The sequence below is a fragment of the Medicago sativa genome, chromosome 2 (assembly GCF_051527215.1).
Source record: "Medicago sativa cultivar Bolivia chromosome 2, Bolivia_mono, whole genome shotgun sequence".
NCBI lineage: Eukaryota > Viridiplantae > Streptophyta > Magnoliopsida > Fabales > Fabaceae > Medicago > Medicago sativa.
This window is the reverse complement of record NC_140750.1, coordinates 78,564,635-78,578,278: the sequence shown is the minus strand read 5'-3', so window position 1 is coordinate 78,578,278 and position 13,644 is coordinate 78,564,635. Positions and strand designations below refer to the sequence as shown.

General features: G+C 31.3%; 1 protein-coding gene and 1 long non-coding RNA gene across 2 annotated transcripts; one reads left to right on the top strand and one right to left on the bottom strand.

Moving 5' to 3' along the window:
- Window positions 1–270: 270 nt before the first annotated feature.
- On the bottom strand, window positions 271–3,166 carry LOC146951087 (pfkB-like carbohydrate kinase family protein). The gene is made up of 4 exons (XM_085747047.1): window positions 2,677–3,166; window positions 1,049–1,381; window positions 809–925; window positions 271–636 (listed from the first exon to the last, which is right to left on the bottom strand). The coding sequence occupies exons 1-4, from the start codon at window positions 3,088–3,090 to the stop codon at window positions 511–513; spliced, it is 990 nt and encodes a 329-aa protein (XP_085603173.1). The 5' UTR covers window positions 3,091–3,166; the 3' UTR covers window positions 271–510.
- Window positions 1,855–3,239, top strand: LOC146951086 (uncharacterized). Its single transcript, XR_015027785.1, has 2 exons — window positions 1,855–2,117; window positions 2,156–3,239. It is a non-coding gene; the product is annotated as an uncharacterized LOC146951086 (long non-coding RNA).
- The last annotated feature ends 10,405 nt before the right edge of the window (window positions 3,240–13,644 follow it).

The following is a 13,644-nucleotide window of genomic DNA, read 5'->3' as shown; positions in this document are numbered from 1 at the left end:
TGATCTCAATACACAAAAATCTTGATCAAACACTTCATGCCTTGATAATTGGCACCCAATAAGATCAGTCAAGTAACTGCATTCAAGATGATTCACATCAACTAATTCATGGCAAATGGTGTATCATGGTTTTGAGAGATCATTCCTTTCTTGTGCTAATGATTGTGAAATAGGTAAGATCTACTGGTTGGGAACCTAATTATTTTCTTTTGCACTAGGAGAAAAACAAATAATAAACCACTCAGTCAAACAATCGGACACAGGCAAAAATTAACATAGATATAATATGGATTAAGAAGCAGCAATACTCTTGAATCAAATATTCATTCAATAACTCATCAAAACTCCCTAAACATTATTTGGCCAAACTCGGCAGTGATTTTGATGTCTGATTCAGAAAATAAAGAAATAACAAAGAAAATTAGAGACAAATTCTCTCTTAAATTGATCAAGAGCAACTCCAATGAAAAGGTGGAAAAAAAATGGAAAGAAAAGTAAATATGCAGGAATCTATGCTTTGATCAGGTTCAGTACATCCTCCTCCTTGGGAAGAGCAGGAATTGCTCCCTTTTTAGTAGTTGTGATTGCTCCACATGCATTTGCAAACTTGAGTACTTCTCTTAACTTTGATTCATCCTGCAATTATGAAAATAAATCAATCATCAATTACAAAAACTCAAACGGGGCTTTATAGTGCGTTACTCAGAAATTTAGATAATATTAGAAAATTAAAAACAAAATCAGTTAAACTTGTGTATTTCCATTTGAGTAGCTAATGTGTATTAAGGGGTTAGCCCTAAGCACTTACTTCTAATATGGCCTGATCATCAACAATCTTGGCCAATAAAGCACCAACAAAGGAATCACCGGCACCAGTTGTATCAACTGTATTGACTTTGAATGCATCTACTTGTCCATGAAAATTCTGGCAAAAGGGGCAGGCAAAAAAAAACTCATTAGTGTTTCTAAACAAAGATATTCTTTGGTTTACAGTTTTTAGACAAAGTTTAACAACCAATAGTACAAAAAGTAGGGACATAGATTTTACCTTGGTGTAGTATCTTGCGCCATGTTCACCAAGAGTGACAAGGAGCAACTTCAAATTTGGGTGCCACAATGTCAAAGCAGTAGCATCATCAATTTTGTCACTTCCAGTCAGGAACTCCAGCTCATTATCACTAACCTTGATCAAATCAGCCTTTTCCCAGATACTCAGTATTTGCTTGCGAGCTTCTTCCGCTGAGGGCCACAGTGGTAGGCGGAGGTTAGGATCATAGGAGAGAAGGCAGCCAGCTTCTTTGGCAACTTCCATTGCCTTCAAGTGTGCTGATCTACATGGCTCCACAATCAAGCTTATGGATCCATAGTGGAAAACTTTTGCCTGTCAAATTAAAATTAAGTTTCAATTAGTCACCTACCCCATAACTCAAATGGTAAATCACACAATTCAACCAAGGCAGTAATTTTATCAATGATGAATTTTTTAACAAATTTTTAGTTCACTATACGAATTTGAATTTGATTATTACACATGGCATGAATAAGCTGCCAAATAATGTACTTAGTCAATGATGTAACACGGCGTGAAACACCATGCGAATTTATATATTACTAATTTTTATATATGTTTGAATAACCACAAGTTGCATTATTTAAATTCTAGAAAAATAAAAAGAATTGGACACCACGCCATGAAATATAATTGCTCCAGCGAAATCCCAACCCCCCACTGATAAAACCTACCAACGCTTTCGTCGTATGCTATTATTGTTGGATTCTGAGGAAACATTAAAGAAAATCAACTGGATCAAAAATAATGATTCATCATCATCCTAATTCTTTTTTTTTCCTACGTAATGGTAACTATCAAATGGCACGTGAATCACGTGTAGTGAGAATAAAGAAATTACTACATGGTAAGAGTAAATTATCAATTCGTCCATAAAATTATACGGACCAACATCTCTAAAATTCGCATATATGTAAAAGGGTCAATTCGGTGGTGCACCAACATGCACAAATCTGTTTCTATCATTGGACCAACCGATCTTACAATTGGATCAAAAGTTCAACCAATCTTACTAATAAATTTGAGCACGGTACAAGACTCAAAATCTGTGCGCCCATTAGACTAAACATACAAAAAGACCTCAAGTTTGAATAATGTTGGATAATCTTTTGACTTGCAAGGACCAAGTGATATGGACTAATTTGCTAATAAGCTGCATAATTTGAGGACCAATTTATTTACCATATAGTAACATGGTTTAAAGATTAATTTAGCATGACGACAAAATTGGTCAACCTCATTCAAAAGCCTCTTTTTATCTTCATCAACTTTAAGGTGACTCCTAAAAATTTAGAGGATGAATACTACATAGTAACAATAACACCAACCAACAACCCCCACCCACCAAAACAAAATCAAAACCATATCATATAGTATCGGTAGCTCTGGTGCGTAACGTAAGATTAGTCCTAGATCTAATAATGGACCCCACCACCACATGAACACACCAACGCTGACATGTCAATGTCGTTTACCTCAACACACAAATTTGAAGTCGTTACAAACAAGACACAGATACGAAAATAACATCGAAACAACAAAGTACTACAGAAAAACAAAACATAACAAAAAACAAAAGAGATAGATAAAGTTGTTATGTTACGTACAGATCTGATGAGTTCGAGGTTGAGTTCTTCAGGTTTAAGAAGCATGTCAGCACTTGGATTTCTATAAAACATAAACTCACGCTCTCCATCGGCGCGTAGAGTAACAAACGCCAAAGCAGTACGTGCACCTTGGTCAAAGGTTATACCTTCTGCGACCACACCGTTTTCCTTTAAGATCCCGACGAGCATGTGACCGAACTCGTCATCGCCTAGTTTCCCGACGAAGGCAGCTTTGCCTCCTAATCGGGAAACAGCGATGGCGACGTTCGCTGGTGCACCGCCGGGAGCTTTGAGAAAACCGGGGGCTTCTGCAAGGGAGACCCCGGAAACAGTTGGGACAAAGTCGATCAGCATCTCACCGAAGCTGACGATGAGACCAGTGCCTGTGGTTGGGATGCCATTGCTTGAAGCCATTGAAGTTTGAAAAAAAAGTGAGTGAATTTTTTGAGATAGAAAAAAAGTGTTTCGGGTTTTGGGAGAGAGAGGAGATACAAGAATGAGGTTCGTGGTAAATATTTATAGAAGGAGTTGGTAGAGAGAAGGATAAGAATAAAAATACAAATTCATGAAAATCATAAAAAAGGGATAAGAATAAAATTACTAAAATTAAGGGATTTTATCCATTAATTCGAAAAATATGTAAACAATATGATTTGGTTCTTGAAAAAGAAGTAAATGAATGTATATTTTGGATTTCGGATAATGAAGGAGTTTCTTATTTTGGTGACTTGATAAAGGAGTTAATATTCTTTTTTTGTGACTTGATAAAGGAGCTTTTTTTAAGGATAATAAAGGAGTTGTTATGATTTAAAATTGTGAAAAAAAAAACTATAAAAACAAAATTGATAAATATAATTCCAAAAAAAATGATAAAGATAATAAATATATATTAAAAAAATGGTACAAAAAATTATTAAATTTTAGTTGTTTCGTTTTATTGGTAGATCTTAGTTGTTGCTTGTAATTAAACAGATAATATTAATTGTAACAAAAACATAAACCTTTAAAAATTAAAAAAACTAAAATAAAAAATATTAATATATTTGAATTTTATTTATGATCGAAGAGTCAAATTGGAATATAATAAGAAGTTGAAATGTGAGAATTTTGTTATTTGCCGTCGGTTTTGTTGGGGGTATGGACAGTGGATTTGGACTGTTTTAATATTTTAAATTTACTTTTTATCCTATTTTTTAGGCCGAAAGGGATTGGTATCATTTGGATTTGAACTTAAAATATAAATAAATTGTCCACTAGCATGTTTGCTGACTAGGCTTGATTTAGAAAGAATGAAAAAATATATATGATATGATCATATAATAGTATGTGGGTATATCCCTTTTTTCCTTAAATTTAGCAGGTAAAACTCAAATTAAATCGGAGTTGGAGTCTAATTTTTCTGGATTTGATTTTGAAATAAATTTCAAAACTCAATCATAAGTTTCTTGTGTCAAAAGACAATGTTGGATAAGTTTGTTTTCTTTTTGGCAAAAGTTTGTTAAGTTTGTTTTCTTTTTGGCGATGGTTGGATAAGTTTGATGACTGAAATTAAAATATATTATAGTAAATTTGTTAATAGTTGGTGAATATTTGTTTTGGTAGAATTATTTTTTGGTACAAAATTAGTGATTATTTTTTTGTGGTGGACAAAATTAGTGATCTAAAATAACATAAAATAGCATTTTATCTATATTATGTATTTATATTTATACTATATATAAAGAAAACAATACCTTTCAACACTTTTGGTCAGTCCTTAAAAAAAAATTGAGCTGTATTTTTCTTTCCAAAAATGCCCTCAATTTTCAATACAAATAACACATGTAACAAATAGATAAGAATAAATTTAAATATTAAAAAAAATGTAACAAACACGATATAAATATATATATATATATATATATGTTTGTTTTTTTTTCCTTTATCATTTAAAAATTGTAACAAACTAGATGAATATATTTATAATTACTTTTTCATTATCTCAGATATACCCTTAAACAATTTTTTCTATAATAAAGATGGTTGTTGGTGTCATTGAAAACAAATTAGATTTTTTTTTTGTTATATTGTTAGTGTCATTGAAATAAATAATCATGATTAGTTTGAATTGTTATAACTTAAAAGAAACAAACATTTATATTTTTAGTTTTAATACAAATCAAAATTTCATAAAAAAAAACATCGTTAATAATTTTTAAACGTTAGCGCAATAAAAAGAGCGTCGTCTTTTCACTAGTATTTAAATAAAATATCTATCAAAGCATCGTTTATTTAAAAATAATAATTTGTTTCAACTTTTTGATTTTTTTAAGGAATCAAAATTTTGATTTGTGCAGCAGCAACAACAACAACAACCAAGTTTTATCCCACTAAGTGGGGTCTGCTACATGAATCAAATGACGTCATAGCGTTCTATCAAAAACCATATTTGGATCCAATTCATTGGTCTCTAAATCCTTTATAATGGTTTCTCTAATGGTTTTCTTAGGTCTTCCTCTACCTCTTTTAACCTGGCTCTCCTCCTTTTGATCTACTCTTCTAACAACGGCATCTACGGGTCTCTCTCTACATGTCAAAACCATCTAAGCATATTTTCTACCAGCTTTTCTACTATAGGTGCTACCTCCACTCTCTCTCTCTCTTATGGTGTCATTCCTAATCTTATCATGTCTAGTCTTACCACTCATCTAGCACAACATCCTCATCTCCGCTACACTTACTTTACTCTCGTGTTGGCTCTTAACCGCCCTGCACTCCGTACCATATAACATTGTCGGTCTGACTGCTGTCCGATATAACTTTCCTTTCAACTTAAGTGGTACTTTCTTATCGCACAAAACACCTGAGGCTATTCTCCATTTCAACCACCCAGCTTGAATACAATGATTTACATCTGCTTTTATCGTCATTTTGTACTATGGACCCAAGATATTTAAACCGTGTAACTTAGGGTATGATATGATCTCCAACTTTCACCTCCAAGGTAGACTCACTTCTCCTTTTGCTGAAGTTACATTCCATATACTCCGTTTTGCTTCTCCTAAGGCGAAAACCATACGCTTCTAAGGCTTGCCTCCAGGTCTCTAGTCTTCCATTTAACTCCTCCCTCGACTCACCAAGCAAGACTGCATCATCTGCAAAAAGCATACATCTCGGTGCTAACTCTTGGATGTGTTCCGTTTGTACATCCAAAGCTAAAGTAAAAAGATAAGGACTTAGGGTTGACCCTTGGTGCAATCCTATTGTTATGGGAAAATCTACGGTATCCCCATCTTGCGTCCTCACACTAGTTGAAGCTCCCTCATACATATCCTGGATAGCTCTAATATAGGCAATCCCCACCCCTTTCTTCTCCAGAGCTTTCCATTTTCAAAATCTCTCTAGGTACTCTCTCATACGCTCTAATTTTGATTTGTACATTCCATTTTAATTTACTCACCATAGTGAAATCATAATATTATAATTTGTTTATTTCATTCTTATTTTTACATATTACTCAATAAGCTAAAAATTTATTTCTAACTAAGTGATTGAGTTCAGGTAGTTAATGATCACCGTCAAAAGACGAATCAGTTGAAAAAACCCGGGTTCGACTACTGCATGAAACAATTTGGGTCAAATTATACTTATTTTAGAACTGAACTCCGATTACGTGGGCCATTTCCTCTGAAAACCATAAAGGTTAACAAAACAACAACAAAAACAAATGTCTTTCTGAACCAATGTTAAACTCAGGTAAATCATTGGAAAAATAAACACGATGCTAAACTTATTTTTATATTTTTTAGATGAAATTAGATAATAGAATCAATATGACATATTTGAGAATAAGAACTCAATGCATTTAATTCAAAATTATATAGCTAAATAACTGTATCGGCCTTTATTGGTTGTGCCTTAGATAAGATATATAACTAGCTAGCTTCTTTGTGCTATGCATTTTGTATCACACTTTTTAATTCATGAAAGTAGCTTTACATAATTACGTTATTTATGATCGTGCTAAGAAATTGGTTTTTATACGTGTATTATATTGTATTTTATGTAGAACCACACATAATGCCATAAAAGATATCAAGTTTGTGTGTTGAAAGTAGTGGCATAACAAATATCAAGTTTGTGGGTTGAAACTTGAAAGGTACGATCTGATTATGCAATGTGTTGGTCTATTGATTCATGGTCACAAAGTTGTTGTGGATACAGGGTGTTAAAATCAACAAATAAAATTACAATCTTGGGTCAAAGTCTTGTCTTATCCGGTGGTTCTCATAGGCTCATACAATTGGAAAATTGATGTTCGCACTTCTTAAAAGGCTGAAAAACACCAATAAAAGACGCAAATACCCCTGCGGCAGTTAACTACCGAAATAAAGAACCGATGACAGTTAACTACCGAAGTTTCTTCAACAGTTAACTGCCGATAAAAGAAAAAAAAAATAAAAAAACTTCCATCAGCACTTAAGTGTCGTGGAGCTCAAAACTACCAAATTGTTGGAATGTTGTCAATTTATCATGTTTTCTTGTCAATTTATTCAAGACTAGTTACGAAAAGAGTATATATATATATATATATATATATATATATATATATATATATATATATATATATATATATTTGATAAATTGGTATTTAGTTACGAAAAGAGTAATAACATTATCATGTTTTCTTATTTGATATATAGATATCAAGAAAAAGTATGATATCTATACATTGACCGCAAGGCATGCTTGCTCTGATGAGACCCTTGACCATACGTGCAATTGAGTAATAACATATGGGAAATGATAACGAGTGTCACCAATTTATTCATGCATATCAAGTAAAAAATTTGATAGTTTTGAGCTCCACGGCACTTAAGTGTCGATGGAGGTTTTTTTTTTGCTTTCATTTCATCGGCAGTTAACTGCCGAACCGGTTCTTTACTTCGGTAGTTAACTGTCGCGGGGGTATTTGCGTCTTTTACTGGTGTTTTTCAGCTTTTAAGAAGTGTGAAGAACAATTTTCATACAATCGAGGATGGTTCTTTTATTGAGCATAGGTATGATCAAGTTTTTTCTTTTCTTTTTAGTGTAACAATACATAGCTATTGGAATTAATATTGATAATGTGCTATGATCAAGAAAAAAATAGATTAATTTTTCATTTTTAAAAAAATTATGTATTGGGACCAACCCAATTTTATCTTGGTATTATCCCATCCTTATTGGACCCAACATTATTAGATTTAATCGAGTTTAGAGTCGGATTAGAATCTAAAAATTAATCTAAACTAATATTAGGATAATTTATATCACATTTAATCGAGTTTAGAGTCGGATTAGAATCTAAAAATTAATCTAAACTAATATTAGGATAATTTATATCACATGTAAGATTATAATATAGTCTTTTTTGGTGGTGGTCGGGGTTTGAACCCCGAACCTTGCATATGTTATACATTGTCCCTACCAATTGAGGTAAGCTCATGAGGACATTTATAATATAGTCTAATAACATGTCCTTCATACACCTTTGACTTACGAATAAATATATTATTGACATCTCTGCTAATTTTTTTTGGTTACATGACATCTCTGCTAATTGGCAACACTTCAAAACAAATGAATTTTTATCTAAATTAAAGTTGTAAGTATTTATCATATTGTTGTTCAATCAATTAAAATCGTCAAATTATATATACTTAGTAAATGTGTTTTTTAGGGGATTTAGTAAATGTTTTTCTTATGCTTAAAAAATAAAATAAATCTTTTTCATGATAACCAATTTTCTTTTATAATCTTACTCAATCTATAAAAACACATTAGTTTGTCAAAAAAAAAAAAACATTAGTTTTGTTTTGACGGCAACGTTTTTTAACGTCAACGTTAATTAGTAGGCTTAAAATTTGTTATCATGTTTCATGACGTTTATGTCACATCATATGCTTTTGTTCTCGTGATTGCGCAAGCATGCATGGTTTTTTATGTTTAAATATGTTCATTTTACAATGCATTTTTTTAAGGGTTAATTATGTTTCTAGTCCCTGCAAAATAGCGATCTTGTAAGTTTAGTCCCTACTTAATTTTAATAGCATTTTTAGTCCCTATAAAAAAAATTTACTTATAATTTTAGTCCCTGCTAAAATAAAGTTTGATTAATTATCCTTAAACTCTTAAATTTTTGAACGATTTTTTTGAGACAAGATTAGAACACTATGAAAGGTTCGTTTACTAAAATTTAGAATTTTCTGACATGAAATGAATTAAATATGAATTTTTTAAAACGACAAAAGTTAAAGATAAAAAGTAATAAAATCTGGATGTAGAAATCAAATTTTGCGATAATTTTTTGCGGACGAACTTTTAGTAATGTTGTAAACATGTCTGCAAAAAATTGTTCAAAAATTTAAGAGTTTAAGCATAAATTAAACAAATTTGAATTGAGTAGGGATTAATACTCAGTGCAGAAAAACAAAATTAGGGACTAAAAATGCTATTAAAATTAAGTAGGGACTAAACTTACAAGGTCGCTATTTTATAGGGACTAGAAACATAATTAACCCTTTTTTTAATTTAATAGAAATACATTATTGATGTAAAATATATACTGATATTTGTGATCGTAAATTGTAATTTAAAAATAACCACAAATGCTCATAATTTTTTTTTGCAAATTGCTTGATTCTTTTAAAGTAATGCATGTCCTACAGTTTCTCTTTTTTATTTATGTTTTTTTATGTTTCTGGTTGATTTATGGTCGTAAACTTGTTGTGTTTGTTTTTGTCGCAGTAAGTGGTGGATACGTGGAGTTGCTTATGAGTTGGTGGACAATTTAATTTACCAGGTTTGGTAAGCGGAACACTCATTTAACTGCTAAGGAGAGGAACATCCATACACACTTTTTTTTTGCAATTTAGTTTCGCACTTTGAGTTGTGCTCGCTAGATTGTAACTGTAGTGGTTGAGTTTGTTCACTTCATATTTCTTTTTTTGAAGACAAGTTCACTTCATATTTCGTTTCTTCATTTATGTTTATTTTGTTAATTACCCTTTAGTGTTGGTCCTAAAAAGTGTAGCTTGACACTGGCTGTATTACCCTTTAAGGGTTGTTTATTACATTTTTGTATGATCCCATTGGACCAGATAAATGCCCCATAGTCTTTTGTACTTCTATTTTTATTTAATATATTTTCTTTTTGCTTAAAAAAATGCAATTTTTTTTGTTATATAAACAAGTGCTTTTTAAGTCAAGATTCTAACATTAGTTTGTCACCTTGTGGTAGTCTATCATTTTCACTAAACCCAATTTTGTATTGGTAACATTTTTTTTTTCTAATATGAGAGAAGTTGCGAATAAATTCATATAAAAAATTATTTTAAGACATATTTTCTAAAGAATTTAGAATTAAAGTTTTATTTTTGAAAAATCAAATCCCGTAAATAATTTGTAAAGTGTTTGTTTTTTCTAATATGAATGAAAATATGGTTACAAGAAAGTGAATAATTTATAAAGTGAGAAAATAAACTATTTCACAAACTCATAATTTATTTTGTATGTGTATATACTATTAGTTATTGATTTAGTTATCTATGACTTGCATATTTTCTCTTTTCAAGTTATTTTTTGTCCCTTCGAAATAATTTGCCCTTTTCAAGTTGTCCCTTTGAAAAATTGTCCATTCCAAGTATTTTGCCCCTTTGGAAGTTCGAGTTTTCATAATATCATACTAGAGTGCACATAATGTCATATTAGAGCGGTAGTATTATATTTAAGAGTGTAAGTCTAGAATAAATCCTACAGTACAATAATCCCTTCGTTGGCTGAAAATATTTTCAAAAACAATTTTATTCAGCACACTAGTTGTGAAATAAAATAACTGGAAATTAAAAGATGATTATTTGTAAATGTTTGTTTTGTACCATTATTATCAAATTATATCGAAGTACCTCAACAAATTGAAGGTTTTAGTATAATTATTTTTTGACCAACGAGTGAATGACATTTCTCTAAAATTAGTTATCTATTTATAAACCCTTGCTCTTTTAAGAAGCACACCATGTAAGAAATGTACTAATTTTATATCTTTTTTAAGAAAAGAAAAATTAATTAGAATTCAATGTTATTTTTGAAGGTTTTTATTCGGTAATACTTTCTTGTAAAATTAAGAAGATATGATCTTCGATTAAAAAAAGAAGAAGATAGGATTTTGACTTTTGAAAATTTTCTTTACCAGCATAATTTTTTTTTTATTTTTTTTTGCATTTTGGCAATTGAAAATTTCTATGTATCCTTTATAGAAAAAGATATAACGTGCATGCACAAGTAACATAAATAATTTATTTTATTCTTATACATATTATTCTCATTATACATGGTGTAATAATTTATTTAGTTATTAGTTTTTTTAAAAGACGTTACGTTCCACGTGATGATAAAAAAGAAAGGAAGTTAGGCTCACCAAGTGCCAATAATGGCTCATTTAACGACAATGTGCTCAATTTCATTTTTCTAAGTACCTTGAAAATTCTCTTATGCTGAAAAGGTTAGAAAGAGTGGAAAGGGAAAAGCAAAGTATTGAACTCAATGTCACACAAATTTTCGAAAAATATTGAATGTCCCAAGATTTTTAAAGTGAAGGAAAGTGAAGTGACCAAAACTAAGAGGAAAAAATGATGAAATATTATGATGTTCTTTGTGTTTTTATTAATTTGTTAGTGTCCATACATAGCTTTAGGCACACAAAACATATCTCAACACAAAAGGATCGTCGATTGCATATCATTTTCGCACGTTGTTGAATTGGATGAGTTATAGTCTCTTTTTGGTTTGGTTAGGCTCTCAATTTGGTGATTGATAGAGACCAATAACCATTCATTTGCTAAGAAAATAGGTCAAATATCTCGTTGGATATGACTTAATTTTTCTTTTTAATTTGACAAGTTGGATGACTTAAACGTTAAAACACCTATTAAGATATACGAAATTCAGTTTAAAAAAAAAAATTGAAATTCACTTGGGGTGTGTGTTTGTGAGTTGGTTTTTAGAGGAATTTGGAGAGGCAGTTTAAAAAAAAAAAATTGAAATTCACTTGGGGTGTGTGTTTGTGAGTTGGTTTTTAGAGGAATTTGGAGAGGATGATTTTAGAGAGGTTAACATTTAAATACAAATTATTTGTATTTATTAATTAAAATAATTAAGTCTCTAAAAAAAATTAAAATAATTAACATATATAATATACCAATATTTTTTTTAAAGGATAATATGCCAATACTTAACAATTCTAATGATTTGTTCCACCAAAATGCGCATAAATGTACGGTACGCGTGTGAAAACTTAAAAATTTTGTATTCACACCGGTGACTCGTGAGAACTTAACTTTACGAATCATGATATCTCCAATTAAGCACAGACATAATTGTTTTTATTTTCGTCTTAGATGAAGTGGTAATCCACTGAAAATAAACTCATACACAACTGTGAGGTCCCATTCGAACCCGAATCACAGTATCTGCCCTTGCAATTTCGGCATTTGTCAATTGAGTTAAGATTTTTAGACACACAAACATAATTGTTAACACACCACATAATTGTTCATATTACATAGATTAAAACATACTCGTAAGTTCCACATCATAAAAAATAAAAAAAAAACATATAACCAAGACTTCCACTTCCACGTCAATTTCCAATTCCACCTCCATGTTATTATATTTAGCTCTTTCAGTTGTTATGTATGTTTATGACATCATCACTTCTACACCTTGAAAAAATCAACCTATCACCCGACTTGAAGTTTTGGTTTTTAGCAAATGAGTTTTTTGCATCGTGTGTAAATTTACATATGTTAAAAAGTTTAAAAAAGTAAATTTGCATTTGAACTTATGCATTTGACATTAAATATGTATTGTTTAATAAATAATTACTGTTTTTCAATAAAAAAATTTCACTTGTGGCTAATTTAACATGTGCAAATATTGTTTATATTAGACAAACTCTTTGCAAGTTGTTATGAGTCCCACATTGGAGATGGTTTGATAGTGTGTTTATAAGTGGTGACAATTCTCACCTCACAAAGTCGGTTTTGTAAGGATGAGTTAAGCCCTAAATTTCAACATGGTATTAGAGCCTCTTCAAGATCCATTGGGCCACTTGTTATCATGTTTCCGCTATCAGGCCACTCATCTTGTCCACGAGTCAAGCCCAATAATGCTGGTCGTGAGGGGGGTGTTATGAGTCCCACATCAGATAGGAGATGGTCTGACAATGTGTTTATAAGTTCTCACCTCACAAGCCGGTTTTGTAAGGATGAGTTAGGAGTTCGGGTATGCTCCATTTACCATCAGCTCCATTTACCCCATTTAGGATCTTGGATGAATGACATGTGGCAAAAAAGGATTCAATGATTCAGATTAAAAATAAACAAAACATCAGTTTTTTTAATTAAAAAAAAGAAGAGATGAAACACGCGCTTCTCTTCTCATCTTCTCGAACGTGAACATGTTCATCTTCCTCAACCCCCTCACCGCCATGCCTCCCTCCCACCATCGCCCTTTTAGAATGACTTGATTCAGATTTATTTTCTCTCTTTTCACATTAATGCCAGTCTTGTTTTGTGTATTTGTGTGAAGCAACGACAAAAACTTGATTCTCTAAAAGATTTTGTTAACTTACTTCCTAGACCGCATAGATTTGTCCCGTTGTAAATAGCTTGCTTTAATAATGGATTTTTCCATCACTCTGGTTTCTTGATTAAAGGGTGAACTTATTGGTTGAGTTTGATGTTGACGGTGAGGAGGACTGGAGAAGATGAACACATTCACGTATGAGAAGAAGAGAAGCGCGTGTTTCATCTCTCCTTTTATTTAATTAAAAAACTGATGTTTTGTTTATTTTTAATTTGAACCATTAAATCCTTTTTTGCTACATGTCATTCATCCACGACCCTAAATGGAGTTGATGGTAAATGGAGCATACCCGGACTCATGAGT